Raw genomic sequence first — 18,814 nt, forward strand, 5'->3', positions numbered from 1 at the left:
GCCCTCAGTATTTGCCTGGTTTTGTACTAAGCACTTCACACTTAACCCTGACTATGTCACTAAAAGTGGAGGAGACTGAGGCATATAGACAGGTTCCAACATATTCAGGGTCCCCAGCGTTTAAGTGGCAGAGCAGTGCTTAAACACTCTGCCATATTGTAAGATTCTTTCAATGAGTGCATCTTCATGTGGACAATGGAGTCATGATGTTGGTAGCAAGAAAATGTGATTAGTTCGCCAAAGCTATGATTTCAAAGTGGTAGCAGTGTGAGACAAATCTACACTGTAAAATTAAGTTGATTAGGATGGGCATTTAGCCTTGCTTTTTTTTTTAAGATTTATTATTTTTTCTATTACAAAGTCAGATATACAGAGAGGAGTTGAGACAGAGAGGAAGACCTTCTGTCCGATGATTCACTCCCCAAGTGAGCCGCAACAGGCCGGTGCTGTGCCAATCCGAAGCCAGGAACCAGGAACCTCCTCCAGGTCTCCGATGTGGGTGCAGTGTCCCAATGCATTGGGCCATCCTTGACTGCTCTCCCAGGCCACAAGCAGAGAGCTGGATGGGAAGTGGAGCTGCTGGGATTAGAACCGGTGCCCATATGGGATCCTGGCGCGTCCAAGGCGAGGACTTTAGCCGCTAGGCCACGCCGCCGGGCCCCTAGCCTTGCTTTTAAGATGATTACATCCCATAGGAGATAGCCTGGCTTGGCTACCTGACGCTGTTCCTGCCTATAGCCTCCTGCTAATGCAGATCTTAGGTGGCAGTAATGGTAGCCCAAGCAACTGGGTCCTTCCCACTCATGTGGGATTTGGTTCTAGTGGTCATTTCACTCATTTGGGGAGTGAACCAGTAGTTACATGTTCATTCCTTATCTCTCTGCCTTTCAAATAAATAACTAAATAAAATTTAAAAATAAATTAAGTTGATTAATGTATGCATTTATGTAAGCATCCTGATAGGGACAAACTGAGAGAAAAATGGCCTAGTAAGTTAAGCTAAGTAACTGAGTGGCTGATCCACAAGTTACCTGTATACACATGGATGCAGTTAACTTGGTTAGTATTTGTTTATATCTGCTTAAATGCTTTCTGTAATCTATGATGCATTATTTTTAGATATGTATTTATTTCTTTGTAGGAGAGAAATAAAGAGGGAGAGAGAGACAGAGATTTTTCAAACCACTGATTTATTACCCAAATGGCCAAAATGGCAAGGCTGGTTCAGGCCAGATTTAGGAGCCTTGAACTCCATGTGAGTCTGCCGTTGAGTAGCTGGGGCCCAAGTACTTGAGCCATGATCTGATGCTTTCCCGGCTACATTCTCAGGGAGCTGCCCAGAAAATTGAACTGTGAGAACAAGAGCCGTTGCTCTGCTATGGGATATTGGCCTTACAAGTGGCAGCTTAACTTGCTGTGCCATAATGCTAGCCCCACATCTACATGCTATTGTACCGGTCTATCCACACCATACACAATATAAGTAATGTCATTGTGAGATACTAGAACTTGTCACCTAAAAGTTCATCTCACTGTGTATAGGTAGTAACATGATCTGAAACCTAACATATATCATATATTTTTGCAGCTCTAACTAGAAGTTAATTTATTTGTCTGTCAATAGTTTTAAGTGTTTTGATAGGGAATTTACTTAAAATGAATTATAAATCTTTTCTGCTTTTAAAACAAGTTTAAACTGTGATTTCATCTTTTTCCATGACCCAGGATCACCACTGTGATTACGTCTTTGTCCAGTGGCTACCTAACTTTCCCCAGGGCCTCCCAGGACCTTGGGCTCCATGCCTCTTTCCTCACCATTCCCAAACCCCAGCGGTTGGTGAGTCTATCTGGTGTTGCAATGTGGCAGCCTCAGGCTTCATGTTCAGGGAACCAGGAAAACAAACTCCCTTAACAGTATACCAGTTCCATTCTTCCCATTTCTGGTCCAGCAGGGGAGGGAAACCAAAGCTGGAATGGGAGTAAAGCTGTTTTAAAAGGAAGATGGTGGGTACTGGGAGCCCAAGGACTATAATGAGAAAACTATGTATTTTCATGTGCATATTTTATCATTTTTATTTTGATAAGGGCTCCTCATTGACCCCTTTTATTTCTTGATTCCAAAGTAGATTCTGAAGGTAGGTAAGGCTATGGCACGATATAAAATGTGAAGGGTGGGGAATCATAGTGACCCACTTTGTAGTATAATTTATGGCTTTCAAAGCATTTTTCATGTACGTTCTTTTAGCTTGGATCAGAACAGTCCCAGAAGGTAAGTAGGGGCACTGTTATTAATCCCGTATCACAGATGGCATAACTAAGACCTGAAGAAGTTTAAGTGATTTGTACAAGTTCCAGTTTGCAAAGGATCCAGTAGTATTCCAGACAAGGGGACTGGAGAGCTGAAGTAAGGTGGAAGGGGGATTTAGTTATTTATTCGTTCATAGATGTGGTCTTTCAGCAATGTTTACCGAGTACCTATAATGTGTGAGGCACATTTTGTATGCTGAGGAAATATTTAAAAATTGTATGTCAAACAGAGCTCCTGTATTCATGGAACTTGTGTTCTTGTGAAATAAGATAGCACATAAATGCACAATGAAATGTCACTTATTGGAAAATGCTATGAAAAAATATGATGAACTCAAAGGGCAAAGAATTATGAACCTTTTTAACTGCCAGGGTGGATGCACCGCACTGATTTTTGGGGTTTTTTTAAGATTTATTTATATTTATGTATTATCAAAATGAAATAATAATTTTTGAAAGTTTTATTTATTTTTATTGGAAAGGCAGATATTTACAGAGAGGAGAGAAAGATCTTTCATCTACTGGTTCACTCCCCAGTTGGCTGCAATGGTCTGAGTTGAACCAATCCAAAGCCAGGACCTGGGAACTTCCTCCAAGTCTCCCACATGGAGGCAGGGTCCCAAGGGTTTGGACAATCCTCTGCTGCTTTCCCAGGTCATAAGCAAAGAGCTGGGTCAGAAGTGGAACAGCTGGGACATGAACTAGCACCCAGAAGGGATGCTGTCTCTTGCAAGGTGGAGGATTAGCCAATTGAGCCATTGCACCAGGCCCCAATTTGTGTTTCTTATAACAGTTTTCAACATAATGAAATCCCTCTTTAAGGACAGTACACCTTAGTAGAAATAAAATGGTGAAAATACACATCATTGTCAATCACTAATTCTAACACTGTGGACTGCTAACAAGTCTGCTGAATTTAACTTTGGATCTTATCTCTATGATATTCCAAGTACTCAGAAAAAAGGCTAGTGTCTGTCACAAATATCACCTGGGGATAAAAAATGGAAACAATAGTAATAAGTTCCTCAGTTCTCCCAGGAAAGGGTCCCTGTCCTCACTGAGAATGTCCTTAGATGTGCACAGCTGCCTAGGAGAGACACGGAGATCATGGCCAGGGCAGGACTGATTGCTGTCGCTTGCATCTCATTGGAGAACCTCTATTGTTCTGCATCCTGAAACTGCAACAATTATAGGAACATCATGGAGCCTGCTCAATCCATTCACTGAAAATTGCTTGAAAGTGTAACACTTGACTACTGTGGCTTTGGGCTGTCCTCATTGTTTTTCAAATTAATACCTTGTCATTGTTTCAGCAGGTGTTAAGAAATGTTACTAGCATCCCAGGGGCCAAGCATTGGCCCTTTGCTTGATAATTGTTTGCTTTGTATCAGGAAAAAAAAAAAAATACAGTCCTACTGTTTCCAAACCGTCCTCATTTTCACCCTGGAAATTACACAGAAGTGTTAACTAACTTCAATTTGCAGTGCCTGACAGTCACGTCTTGTAGAGAAATGATACTTTGTGATCTAAGGTAAATCACAGTAATGAAAACTCATCTTTTTAGTTATTAACAAGCATACATATCTGCTGTGGAAATTTAAGGGGTTTGTGGCAGCTATCCTAATGACCCATATTACAGTGCTTTAATAGGTTTCTTTGGAGATAACTTTGATTGCGACATCTCAAGCCGCGTGCATTTTGAGTGTTTTTTTTAACTTCCTTCTAATAAATCATATCCTAACTAACTGGTTGAATCACCTGCTTACCTTTCCAGAAAAATCTAATTTATTTAAAAATCAAATCCTTCCCCTCCTCTCCTTGCCTTTTTTTTCCCCTTCCTTCTTTCTTTCTTTTCTTTTTTAATCCTTGGGCTTTCAGTCTGCACTGGAAAGTAAACACAAATGCTTGAATGTCTCTTCTGTGTAAACTAATTAGCAGGTGTTCACATTACACTCTCGGGTTAACCTAACCCCCCCAAAAAATAGAACTTGGACGGGAAGAGATAATAAATTGAAATATGATTTATTTACTTGATACTCTCCCAATTTTTTTTTGAATAGGAAAAAGGGGATGAGAAATAACTTCCTAGTATGTGAAGGTCAGACCTCGGCAAACAGTGTGTTTGAATATTTTTTTAATGGGGGTTTCAATCCAAAGTAAAAACAGAGAATCTATCTGGATTATCCCGTGAAGATTTGTCTACTAGATTTAAGTTCCAAAAGATTTTTTAAAAACTAACAGTGTGTAAGATATCTACAAAATCCTAACATTCCAGTTCCCTTCTTAGCCAGACTTGATTTCTGGAAAGAGTGGGAGTGCCTAATATTTATTTCTACCAGGCAGGGTTGTAGATGGCTATACAGGAACTACAAGGGTGATGCCTAAAAATTGGTATGGTGGGAGGGGGTGCAGAAAAATGGATGGGTAATCAAAGAAGAATCCCCATCTGAAAATTCCATTTTCATGTTTTCCTATTTCTTTGCAGAAGCCTGGCATGGACGTGGCCGATGCCTACGTGACTTTCGTCCGTCACTCTCAGGATGTCCTGCGTGATAAGGTCAATGAGGAGATGTATATAGAAAGGTTATTTGATGTAAGTAGATGCCTTCTCCTCCTTGGAGACCAAGGAGGAGACCCTCCAAAATGTGACAAAATAAGAGACAGGAGGATAAGTCACATTTTGAGAAAACGGATTGATCCTGATTGAAACAAAATCTTTCTCTCTCCCTCTGCCTTAGGCTCTTATCTGTCTTGTGTCTGTCCTGAACCCACTCCCGGTGTGGCAGTGTCTCAGTCCAATCTGTGTGCTACGTGGGCCGGCGCACAGCCTCTCGGCCAGCAGGCTGGTCCCGGCGCCAAGCGTGCGAGGCAGCTTTCTCCTGCTGGCAGAGGCCTTTCTTGGTCATGGTTCCCCTCTTTGCAATCTGGTCTCGCTCTGGGGAGATGTTCTCCTCAGGGAGGCTGAGGCCAAGTCCTCCTCCTGGGAGTGGAGCCTCCCCAAGGCCAGCTGCAGTGTGCAGATGTGCGCGCTTAATGTCGCATTGTGATCGCTTCCAAGATGATTTCTTTCTTTCTTCTTTTTTTTTTTTTTTTTTTTTTTCTGGAAGGCTAGAAACCCTTAGCCCTGGGTTTTGGCAAAACGCTTACGTGAGAGTTGCTCAAGCCGTTGCAGTGCCAAAGCGTGATGCCCCCTGCCTGCCCACCCACCTGGAAACTTAGGAGAAGAAGCAGGGGCACCGCGAGCCAGTGTATAGGGGCTGCCCGACACAGATCCAACTTGAGAAGAGGCACATTTCCCAGGGTTAATGGTTTTTGAGCAGTCGTCTTTCCACTGTGACTACATCTGGACTGCAAAGCAAGCCACAGAGGCCAGAAGCAAGAGGAGTCGGCTTCCCAGCTCTTCAATTGCCTGCCTCTCTCAGGCCCAAGCAGATGGGGGTCACCTGTTTTAGCCAGATATTTTGTTTCACGTCGGCCCACCTCCCTCAATTCCCCGAAACTGCCAGTGTAGACCCAGCCAGAGTGCATGGAAGCTGATGTCGTCCTGTCTCCCCGTGGCTCTTAAGTGTGCTGCAGACTTCTGTCTCGTGAAACGTGTGCCTCTCTTGTCCAGGTTTCTGTACTTTTCGTGGCAACCCCGAACCTCAGTGTTTTGATATACTATGGAATTCTTGTTTCTATATCTTTTCTGTGATTGTGTTCAGCAATTTTCATTGAGTTTTTGTGTGTGCATGTGTGTGTGTGTGTTTTTGTTCCGTAGCGAAGTGAGCTCATTGTTGGCACTGCTTTCAGAGCCTGCAGCTTCTGACTTTATACGCTTTGTCTTTCCACTCATTTGCTTTCCTCGTGTGTTGAAAGGACTCCTTTCTTTTTTATTTTTCCACACCCCCTCCACTTTTTTTTTCTTCCTTTTCCAATCATCTTTTTTTTTTTTTCTGTGCTCTCTCCCCCTTCTCACCTCGCATCACCTTTCTTAGATAAAACCCTTCTTACTTTTTTAATTCCCACCCGTCCTCTCTCGGATTAAAATGGAACTTATCTCTCATGTCAAATGTTTTATCACATTCTATCAAGTGGCATGAATTAGAATCAAATAATCTTCCTGTGTACATCTTCTAGCATGACCCACATCCACTCAGAATGCCTCCTACATGCGTAAAGCTCGCCGGTGGGGCCTCCCCCTTCTCTGCATGCGCGCCTTTCTGGAAGCCCTGAGCCCAGAATGTTCAGAGCACACTCCCCCATCCAATAGGCATTGAAAACAGACAGGCAGCACCCTCGGGTCTGCAGTTAGGAGCGTGGACACTCTGCCCGTCTCCGCTGAATTTAATTCCAAACCACAAATTTACAAGAAGCCTGTGGATTGTTCTTTTCAATGCCTAGGTTGCCTTTTCTTTTCTTCCTTTCTTTCTTTTTTTTCTTTAATCAGTATCTTCTGATTTTTCAGTTTTGTGTGCCCATGCGTGCGTGTGTGCGTGTGTTCCTGTGTGAACGCTGGCATGAATGACCTTGTGCTCTCTGAAATTTAAAATTAAAAAAAAATTAAAACCTCTCTGAACTTGCTGTTCCATCTACAGTTGAGACTGTCCACTTCATGGACAAATAGTCCACCCTTCCCTCGTTTTTTTTTTTATTGTAGGGCAAGGTGGAATTTGTCTGTGGGGTATAGCCTTGTGGAAAGCAGCAAGGCAAACTGTCTTTTCTGTAGCTCATTTTAAGAGAAAGTGTAACTGAATCTTCATTTCAAAAGGAAGAGTGTGGTGTTGGCCAGCACAGATGGTAAAAACTGGACTTGTTTAAGTATTAAGGAACACAGGCAAATTCAAGCCATTAATGTAAAATCATAGTGCAAAGAAATATCACTGCGGAGTGTTTTTCAGAAAGCAGGTTCTGCATAGGCACATCTTAAAATTGCATAGGGATCTCCAATCCCTTGCTAAATTCAAAAAGGAGCATAAAGTGGCATTAGAAATTTTGTGGAGACCCCTCAATTTATTTTTAATTAGTGTGAATTTAGTTGCCCCAGTTTTGTTTACATATTGGAGTCTTGATTATACCCTGCTGAATATCTGACGTTAAAGTCTTACCCAATACAACCAATATGACACCCTACCTCATAGAAAAAAATAATAATAATTTCTCAGGAGCTGATCTAGATGTAATGAATGTCTTTGCCATTTACTTTCTTGCTTTCCAAAGAACCTGATCCCATAATTTACAGAATATTGGTGCTAGGCAACCTAACTGATGTCGTGTAAAAAAGTTATTGAATCTGTCAGGGATTTAAAACATTTGTCATTTTAAAAACCCAGAGCTTCTGAAAAAGCTTCATTACCATGCAGCCTCAGTAATTTAATTCAGTACTTACTGTTTTTCTATAATCTAGCAGCAAAACATCAGATTACCAACATGTTTGATTATTTGTGGCTTCTGTTTCCTCAAGCATGGTGTTTATTTCTTTGCATAGAGGCGTCTGCCAGGCTGTTGCGTCCACCGTGCTGAACAAGAGAGCAGGAATCTTAAGGCAGGAGGATTTGTGAAATTGGCCACCCTCAATTCTTTGCTGCTGCCGGTGAACCTCCTCTTTCAAGTACATTTCTTAATGATGCACGTCCCGGACAGGTTTTTAAACAATTGGCAGAAATCTATTGAGAGAACTTGTTGATTTGGGAGGTTTCTCTTCCAAATTGTTGCATTTTGATAAATGGCAAAAATGAATAATAGCAAATTAGCATTTTGAATGAAGAAAAAAAATATATGTCTTTGAGATTGTTTGCTGTTTGGGGGTTGTTGATTCGGACTGTTGTGTCATTCTCTGGGTTTGAATTCCTGCTGGCGTCTGTCATTCAGACGCATGTTCTAAAAGTTCCCGTCGTGTTTTTAACTGTGTTTTAAGTCTCAGTTATATTTACCTGATAAGTCCTCTAAGATCTTGCTGTTTGCATTGTTCCTCTCTTCGTCCCATCCCAATTTCCCCTTTTAAGAGTGCCCTTGTAGAAAAGGCTGCATGGCTTCAGTGTGTGTATTTGGGTTAATAGCTGGTCATTTAATGGTATGTTCTCTGTTTTAAGCAGACCCCCTCCAGTGCCCCCTCCAGAGCTGGTTTGCTTTCTGCTTCATCGTTGTACTTCTGGCTTGGAAGTGGGTGCTTGTGGGAGATTATCGGCATAGCATTTGGGGCTCTATATTTGACACTCTGCATTTTTTATCTATTTTGTTATGTAACTTAACAACAGGCTTTCCAAATGGATCTTCATTAAATTTTGTTTTAAACCAAACATTCTTTAGGTTTATTGGAGAAAATACATTTGGACATCATAACATCGCCTAGACCAGGTCACTTTTGGTAGGGGAAATTTTCCTGTGTATTGGTATAATTGGCTTACATAGGCTTTCATAAAATTCTGATTCTTTTGCTAATATACCTAAGGGGGGGTGGGGGGAAACCCTAACCATCCAAAACAAAGCCCTGACCAGAAGAAACACCTCTCATGGCTTTTGAGATGTGCGAATATGCATGTTTTATCTGCATTTTTATAGTTTTTTTTAAATTGAGTAGAATCATTTATTCTTGTCACTTGCCACAAAATAACAATTTTTAATATTTTGAAGCAAAATATTCAGACGTTTCAAGCAAGTGAATATTTCAATATGATCAAAAATAACAGTGAATTGAAATTTTATTAGTAAAGATACTGGAGTTTTTTAAAAAAAAAATCAGATTGCCATAAGACTCAAGTCGAAACTTGGCCTCCTTGCAAACTATCGCTGACTTTTAGAGAAAATAGAAAACAGGGATGTGACAGAATCTCCATATCCCTGCAGCAGCAGCTAACGAGAAAAGCACAAATGTGGGAAATAAGTTGAAGACATGGTGATTTCAAGTTGGAATGTCCATAAATCATGCAGATGGCTCCCCCCTCCCCTTCTGCAGAGATTAATTCAGCATCTTCCCCAAAACAAAAACATGCTTTTTGAAATGAAAGATCAGATCATCAGGAGAAGCACCTAAGATCTCAAGGTCTAAACAAAAATTAATTTATTTCCTTTCCTCCTTGTACTTCTTGAAGACACAGACTGAGAAGAAAATCGGGATTAAAAGAGATGTGCTTAGGGTGAATTCATCTGCTTTAAACCTCACAGGCTCGGAGATGAGTGATTAAAAAACCATCTCAAACTTGGATGGCTTCCACGTTGGTGGTAAATGCTGCCTGCACACTGACGGTCTGCAGGTCCCCGTGTCACCGGGAGCCAGGCCCCGGGAACATTCGACTGGAGATGATACATGGATTATATAGGTCAATTATACACTTAATCTGCCTTCTGGAGGATTAAGTATTTGCAGATTGACTCTGCATTTGGCTCCTCCATGGCAGTTATCAGATCAGGAAAGGGCCCCTTAGCAAACGGCCTCGTAAGAACTTAATCAGGCAGCGTGGTCCGATTCAGATGAGGCTGCTGCGCAGGATCCTCAGCCTTGCTCAGATTTTAATTTGCTCTTCCATTCTCAAATCATGTATTTGTCCACTGTATGTGGCAGCACAGTAATTGAGTGTGAATAATTTCCCTTTAGAGGAGGTAATTTGAAAAAAAAAGGATCCTCTGCCTATTAAAATATATCTGTTGTATTTATGTAGGGAACCCCCAGATCGCCTTATTCTAATAACCTTATTCAATTACAAAAGCACCATGCCTGTGACTATAGATTAATCAAAGTAAGAAGTCACCCTGCACGAGGAAGAAGCCTGCATAGAGAGCATTGGCTTTTGTCTGTACAGTAGATCCCTAATTGTCAGGTGTGGGAATCTTATTTCCGAAAGTGGGACATGGGGAGAGGGGCTCACCAGTGCAGTAGGCTGCAGCTTTAGCAGCATGATTCCAGAAAATCAAGGCATATGGGATTCTGGGGGCTGAGATGCGGAGTTGTTTCCTCTGCTCATGCAGGCAAGAAGCAGGCCTGAGGATCAGCCTAGAACGAGAGATACAGGGAGTAGTGGGCATGGTGCCTCCGGAGCCCAAGCTGGTCCTTACTACCTGGGTCCCCTTGAACTGCCTCAGCTGATCCACACACAGCACAAGGATCCTGGTGAATAGAACATTCCCCCTTGGACTTGTCATGCGGGTGAAACTTCCTTAGGCACCTGCAGCATTTTAGGCTCTGAGGAAGCAGTTGGCACATGTGAGCCACTGCCACCACCATCATCACCATCTTCCTCATCATCGTGAACCTGGGAATGGCTTTCTCAGCCCTCTTTCCACACTAACCCAAGCTTTGTGTCCATTTTGGGGTGCTGTAAGAAGCTCACTAATTTTTCTAAAGCCGTGAACCCTGTGCTTGCTTGGAACTGCTGATGGGCAGCAGCCTGCTCACATAGGTGAAACCTGTGTGATAGTGGCAATCATGTGGGCTTCGTTGCAGACCGGGCTGGTTTTGTCCCTTCTGAGCCATCCAACTGCACTGAACTCTTTAGCTTCTCTAAGCCACAGTTCCCACATCTGTAAGGAAATCGAGTTCTGACAGTTGCTATGAGTACAAAATAGCACAGTGGGGTGTACACTAGCCTAGATGAGAATTCAACAAATCTTTTAGCATCCTCATCTTGTAGAATGATTTGTTTCCTCGAGTGATTTTGAAAGGACCTACTTCTACCACCTCAACAAAATACCCAGAAATAAGTAGAATTGATTTTGTAAGCACCAGGGTATTTTTTTTTTTTTTTTGGTGTGGAAGACAGGAAAAAGGAGTGGCTAGTATTTTTTACTATTCATAAACAGTCTATGTACACTGTAGACATTTAGTAAATGCAACTAAGCAAAAAGCAGAGAATTAGAATTTTTCGCCCCAGCACTCAGAAACTGCTACCTGGTTATTATATTTCTAGATCTTTTTCTATGTGCTAATATTCATTAAATGCATTTTCTCAAAATCAGTAAGTGAAGATTATTTGCTTTTCAAAGTTAATGATCTCTATTTCCTATCCCAATAACTGTCTACCTAATATACAATTGATATTCAAAATTCCATCTTGCCCCCAAGTATTCTTTGAAGATGGTTTGTGCAAACCATAGTCTGATATAAAGCCACACGTGCAGGATTGGGTAGAGAAACCCCTTCTATTTCCTTCTAGCCAGCGCTGGCCCTTTTTTTCAGGATCTTGACTCGTTTAAGAGACTGCCGTGCCAATTGTTCTGCAGACAGCAGGAGTTTATTACTATCTAAACATAGAACTGATTTGTTAAGAAAAAAAATCAAGCTGAATTCAACCAAGTAGTTCTTTTAAACATAATTAGTAACTTAGCAGAATTCAACCAGGGCTTTTTAAAGCTTTTCTCTGTATGTAAGGAGAATTTCTGAAGCTAGTTTTAAATGAAAGCTAGACTACCATAAGCTCACAGAGGCCACGGTCCAAGTTGGCCATGTGAAGTGCTCCAGGGATTTTGTTTCCTATAAAAAGGCGCAAATATCTGAACTGGGTGGGCAATGGTGAGGTGTATGGTCCAGTATTCTTGAGTCACTATAGTGGTTTTGGTGAAATCTTGAACTAGTGACTTTGACACACATATTCATAGCATTAGGAAGGTTCTTTTGTTAATTCTACTAGGATTTTCCCTGAGGTTATCAATCTGAATTTAAGCTGTCCAAATCAGTCTGAAGCTGAGCTTTTCCCTACTCTTTGGATCAAATCTTAATTGAACTGTGACCCCCATCTCTAACATCCTTAATTAAGAGGCTAAAGAACTTGTCTGACAGTCTAGAAGGACATCTTTTAGAATCTCTGCTATCAGTTATATTACAGCTGGGAGACATACCGGGATATCACAGGAAAGGCCCAATGGTGAGCCCCAAAGCATGTTCTGACATCAGTGTCATTCCCTAGGCCAGGCACTATCGCTGCAGGGAAGTGTCCATCCCTGCCAATACAGCAACTGAACACAAGTCAGGAGGACAGAAATGTATGGTCCATCCCTCCCAGTGTGAATGGTGACATAACCTGTTCTACATGAAGAGAGAACAGGTAATCCTGTGTGTGTGTTAATGAGTGTGCTTCAAATACATTTGGAGAATGAAAAGTTAAGTTCATTTTGATTAGAAACAATGTTGCAATCATATATTCATATGTATGCAATGTTTGTTATGTACTTGTGCATTAAATGCAATGTATGTGCGTTCATATGTAGAACACACACGTAAATATATATATGTGTGTGTATATATATATATATATATATACATACATATATAAACAGGGAGTTTAAAGTAGAGATTCCTTAGCTAAGATAAAATGTATACTCAACCTCATTCCAGTTTTTGTTCGATTTTTGGAATTGAGCCACTGTATCTTTCCAAGGTGAAATTGTAAGATAATCCAGGTTCACCTTCGTGACTTTTTCCTCTCCATCTCTTCTCAAAGACCTGATGTCTTCATGCTTTATTTGCTTCCCATCACTTAAATCTACTTTTAACAGATTTGCTCAGATTCCTCATTTATTAAGATGAAAGGACAGTCTTTCTTGGGATACTTGAAATTTTAACAAATTATTGAGTCAAAGAAATAAAGCTCTGATTATACTGTTTTTTTTCTCTCTAGTCTGGTAAGAATAGATTTTATTAGAATGAGATGGGTGGATGGTGTTTTACTGTCTCTGGTGCCTGATTGTAATGAATCTCTTATTCTTTTTTTTTAAGATTAAGTACTTTTAAAATTTTTTTTAAGATTTATTTATTTTATTGGAAAGGCAGACGTACAGAGAGGAGGAGAGATAGAGAGGAATATCTTCCATCCGATGATTCACTCCCCAAGTGGCTGCAACAGACAGTGCTGCGCCAATCCGAAGCCAAGAGCCAGGAACTTCTTCTGGGTCTCCCATGTGGGTGCAGGGTCCCAAGGCTTTGGGCCATCCTCAACTGCTTTCCCAGGCCACAAGCAGGGAGCTGGATGGGAAGTGGAGCTGCTGGGATTAGAACCAGTGCCCATATGGGATCCTGGCACGTTCAAGGCAAGGACCTTATCCATTACACTATTGCGCCAGGCCCTGAATCTCTTATTCATACATGACCCCCCTCTTAGCCCATAGCTTTCACAATAAAAATAATAATAATAATAAATGCTAGAAGCAAATTCCTTTAATTCTGGAGTCTCAGTTATGGAGACCCATTCCTAGGCCCCCATCAAACAGAATGCTCTTTCCTATGCCTGAGTGGTTTGAGGTCCCAGCAATGTCACCTACAGGAAAGAACAAACTCATTGATTTGGATTCTCTTTGTAAAATAGCTAATTACCATCCTCAAGAAAGTGGAGTGTTTATTTAGTGGTGGTGCTATCCTCCCAGCAGATTTGCATCTCGGTAGTGTTCTCACCATACAGACTTCTCCACTCTGAAGCGAGTCAGAAGCACGTTCAGTCACACCTTAAGAAGAGCCCATCTTCCCCTCTCTCAGGGGCTCGTGTACATCAAAGACTTCTGCTGAGACTGTTAATCAGAAGAGCTTTCTGTGTTCTGGGAGACATTGATGAACACAGGTAAGATGTCTCCTTTTCCATAGGACAATGCCCCATTAAGCATTCAAACAGTCAGGCTGATTGTTCTGTTATATTAAGGTCATTATAATACTTTTATCTAAGGATAGTTTTTATTATTCTACTTGTGACTTACTTACAGCATAGAAGCTGCATGTGGCAGACTCTTTAAAAAAAAAAGAAAAAGATTTGTTAAATGTAGATTTACAGAGAGAAGGAGAGACAGAAAGATCTCCCATCCACTGGTTCACTCTCCAGATGGCTACAACAACCAAAGCTTAGCCAATCCAAAGCCTGGGGCCTCCTCCAGTTCTTCTGCATGGGGATAGGATCCCAAGGTCTTGGACCATCTTCTGTTGCTTTCCCAGGCCACAAGCGGGGAGCTGGACAGAAAATGGAGCAGCTGGAACACGAATCGGCACCCGAAGGGATCCTGGCACTTGCAAGGGGAAGATTAGCCAACTGAGCCATCACAGCAGTCCTGACAGACTCTTAAACATACTACACTTGTGCGAACACACTTGTGCATGCATACACACATGTACACACAATACACAGAGTAGCCCAGGAACATTTTGTGGAGCAAACTACCACAATGCATTGCAGGAGGGAAGATGCGCTAAACCCTCAAACAGTTCCACCAACTATCCAAGCGTTTCTCTCCCTATCAAGGTACAGCTAGGCCATTTTCAAAAGAGTTCATGACTGTGTGAACCTAGAGTAAACTCGCTTTTTTTTCAGTGAGTGAATTTGAAGCATCATGTGTACTTTCTTGTGATTCTAAAAGTACTTGCCGGATTCTCAGCAACAGTATCACATGGGAATTTATAAGGGCTGCTCCACATGAAGTTTGAGAAATATAGGGTAAGATCAATGATTTTCAGGCTTATTTGCCTTCAATTCAGTATAAGAAACAAATTTTAATTTGCTGCTTATTGTGCTTATTGTGTGAATACATACAAATGCAAACACACACACACACGGAGCTCCTATCTCCTCTCTCATCAATGTTGGTAATGAATAAGATTATTTCATTATGCATTAATGGCTTGCAACCATCAGGTTTAAAACCACTTAGAGAAGTTTATCACCCTTGGCACTATTTCCATTTTGAGCAAAATAATACTTTGTCATAGAGTCCGCCTGTGTATTGAAAACTGTGAGTGGCATTCTTGACTTCTTCAGACACCAGTAGCAACACCCTGTCAGTAGTGACAGTGCAAAACATCTCTCCAGATATGGCCAACTCTCCCCCAGGAAACAAAATCGCCCCTGTTTGAAAACCACTGACCTCATTGAAAGTACAAAAGAAATTACTGCAGAATGTATTGAAGGTCACCCTTCCACTCTCAGTGTATCCCCTGCTATCACACACAATGGGGTAAGCATGAGGTGTGTAACTGTCATGCTTGGGAACTAGATATGTGATAACTTAAGTCTACTTGTCAACCCAGGAATAAGCATTGGAGCCTATACAACTCTCCAAAGTAGATTGTGTTTGGGAGACTTCTTACAATAAAGGAGAAAGAGCTTGTCCCCTCACTCACCATACCTCTAAGTGTGTCTTGGAGTCAAGGGATGGAACTGAGGCCGTACAGCTCATTAGCACTATAGATTTTCACGTTAGTCTCCCTCATTTCTTCTCTTTCCTGTTCCTTTTTATAATTGTACTGTGACATTGATTAAAGAAAAACAAATCATTGCTTCCACCAGGTAGCTGCAATTTATTTTTAGGTGTCCAAAAACCTGGAGAGAAGCCCCAACTCAAATACTTCATTGATTTCAAATTCCAAGTTCAGAAGAAAACAGTTAACAACCTCCTGTTCTTCCGTTAAACTGCAGCTCTGTTTGCTAACTGGGATGTAAGGATACCTCTCATTATTTGTGTAGATGAAACTTCTTTTAAAAATGATTTTTAAAAAGAAAATAAGAAATAATACATAAAATATGCAAATTTTAACTCCTTGTATTCTCTCAGTCATTTTTTCTATGGAAAAGGACCATCACCCCCTTTTGCCCAGAAAAATTTCTTCTTGGTATGAAATGGAAACCATTCCTTATGCATATAAGAGTAAAGACTCCTTTAAGTAGGAACCTCTCTTGCCAGGGTTACTCTAGGTCGGTGATGCTATCTGGGCATGGCTTTGTCTCACATCCTGCTTTATCTGGAGACATTCTTGGCTACAACAGTGTAGGGAGATATTAGCATGCTGTGGGTACCCAGGGATGGAGGGGTGGATACAGCTAAATGTCCTGCAAAACACAGGGCAGCTCCAACAACACAGGACATCAACAATGTGCAGATGTACACTCATGCTTTATTTGATGCCTTCACCAACACTAACCCTTAATGATGGGGATTCCTTGAGTTCTGACTTTAGTACCAGTCATGAATATTACTTCTGAGCCATTTCATCACCAACAGATTCCAGTGATGGTCCCTAACAAATCTTTGGCCTCACAAATGTCTCAGAACATAGTTTCAGAAATTCTTTAGACAAGCTTCATCCAGAAGCACCCTGGAGAAAACACACACACAAAGGCATCATTAACACCTAACGTTCTCAGCTTGAACTTGACACTCATCCATGTGTGGATCCCATGGAACATCTGCACATCAGCCAATCCTCAGACCCTGTCAGCTGAATGAATCGCGGTGGCTGCCTGCTCATAAAAGGTACCGTCCCAGGTTTTAAGAGACTGATTCCTTTATAGCAGGCCAATATTAAGAGCATGGACTTTGCCATTAGCCTTCTCTGAGTTCAGTTGCTAAGTCCATTGTGTACTAGGTATGTGATTTTGGGTCAGTTTCCTCCACCATAAAACCATGAGTAAAAGCAGTACCTTGCTGTTTGGGTTAGTACTAAATGAGGCATGCCTGTAAAGCACCATCCATAGGCCCTGGCCCATAGGAATTGTTCTATAACTACTTAGTGCTTCTTATTGTCATGGTTTTCATCAGTAGCAGTAATAAGTATAAAAACCAGCCACCATCCTCTGTAAGTGCTGGCTGCAGTTCTGGCTGCTCCATGTCCAATCCAGCTCCCCGTTCATGGCTTAATTGAAAGGTAGAGTTGGATAGGGAGAGAAAGAGGCATTCTGTCTGCTGGTTCACTCTCCAGATGGCTGCAACAAGGCTGGGCAAGGCCAGAGTCAGGAGCCAGGAGTGTCTTCCAGGTCTCCCAAGTGGGAGGAAGCACGTGGACCATCTGCACTACTTTCCCAGATGCATTAGTAGAAAGTTGAATGGGAAGTAGAACATCCGAGACTCAATCCAGCGACCATATGGGATGCCAACATCACAGGAAACAGCTTTGCCCACTGTGCCACAAAACCAGCACCAGAACTAAATTCTGGTAGCGTTAGTATGTGCTGTTTGTCTTTTGATATTTGCTTCCTAAGCAGGGTTATACATCAGAAATCTTTAAGTATTTTCTTTATTTTAAAAATGTGGTTGTCTTTGCTGTATGTCAGAAATTTTGAGTTAGTAGAGCAAAGGTAGGGCTCAGATACCTGATTTTTAGAAAAAGTTTCAAGGATTTAATCTGATAAGGAAGCACTGATTTGCAGTTGTGGGTCTCCATTGGCAATTGTTGGCCCAATGGGTAAATCTGGAAGTGTGCAAAGGCATTTTTTCCTGCTGTAACTGGTGGACATTGATGTACTATTGGTGTCTAATAGAGTAAACATCTTACAAGATAGTAGGCAGCCCCAGACAGCCAGAAATTACCAGTCATAATGTCAAAAATACTGACATTGATGATCCCTTATTTTGAGGGTAAAACTTATTGAAAGACATGTACACCTCTGTTTTTTTTAATATATTTTTATTTTGAATTTTAAATTGTGTGGTACAATTTTGTGTAGGCTGAGATTTCCCCCCCAAACTCCTACCCCCAACCCGCATCAGATTTTTCCCATTTTGTTACAATAGTGTAGTCCTTCATAAGGAATCATAATTCCATCAGTCTATTATTTAAGTGTACCCCGACATTGTTGGCACAGACAGTGACAGACAGACCAGCATCCCATTGTCTGACATGTGTGCCTGTATTGATACCCATCCTATTTTGTGTCTAAAAGAAAGTTTTTAAACCTTTTGTTCTGCAGCAGTATCATGGAGAGATAGAAGATACTATTATTCTCCTTCTAAGGGAGGAAACATGAGTCCCGAAATGAATTTTGTCAAGACCCCAAGATCCCAGGACTCTGTCTCCCAAAACTAGATGTTTCTGTCTACCTCTTCAGAGCATCAGTATTATCTAGGCATGTATTAGCCCTCACTAACTGGGAAACAGGCGTGATGAGTCTCCAGCCTTTTCATACTATCTACATACTTTGTCAGGTGGATTGTTTGTTTCCAATTCTACTACTCAGAAGTTGTGGCTGAGTTCTTTGAAGTATGGATTGTTGCATTCTTCACTTTCTAGATTCCTTGAAAATATAGTGTTCTGTGCATTTGAATGAGAGAGAAATTACTTGGGCCACTTTGCTCTCTTCTTGTTAACTTGGATGTTCATTAGAAAATCTGTTCTGCTTCAATTTAAAATAATTTTCTTAAATGATCTTGTTCTGTTTTCTAACTTACTTGGTCTTTGAAGGAGAATCTAATTCTGTGTCTGAAGACCTTTTCAGACTTTGCCTTCACCCTGCTGAACCTCGCTACCCAGTCATGAAGATATTTAAAAAAAAGCGGGGGGGAGTGAGTTATCTAGGACTATATCATTGGTAAATTCCCCCAAACCATACAATTCTCTTTCTGCTTATGTTATGCCTCAAGAAGACAGGGCTGAGATGTTTATCAGCTCCAAGCACATTCTGAAACCTGCTCTTTTTTTACTCAATCCTTTAGATCAAGGGGAGGAAAAAAGGCAAAGTACAAATTAAAGGAAGGATTCCGTGGCTATTTGACAGCAACAACAATCCTAACGTTTGTGTAGTTTCCCTTATGCATGCTTTCCTGAGCATTGAAGTACCAGCACCCTCAT

At 41.3% G+C, this 18,814-nt stretch overlaps 1 protein-coding gene across 5 annotated transcripts in view; it reads left to right on the plus strand.

Annotated features, from left to right (window-relative positions):
- Positions 1–18,814, plus strand: part of CADPS (calcium dependent secretion activator) — a 431,573-nt gene that overhangs the window by 388,333 nt on the left and 24,426 nt on the right. For all 5 annotated transcript variants that reach the window (XM_058678713.1, XM_058678714.1, XM_058678717.1 and 2 more), the window contains one exon: positions 4,793–4,900. In XM_058678713.1, the coding sequence (XP_058534696.1) occupies positions 4,793–4,900 (108 nt within the window). The remainder of the gene's footprint in view (positions 1–4,792; positions 4,901–18,814) is intronic.

The sequence above is a fragment of the Ochotona princeps genome, chromosome 21 (assembly GCF_030435755.1).
Source record: "Ochotona princeps isolate mOchPri1 chromosome 21, mOchPri1.hap1, whole genome shotgun sequence".
In the NCBI taxonomy this organism is placed as follows: Eukaryota; Metazoa; Chordata; class Mammalia; order Lagomorpha; family Ochotonidae; genus Ochotona; species Ochotona princeps.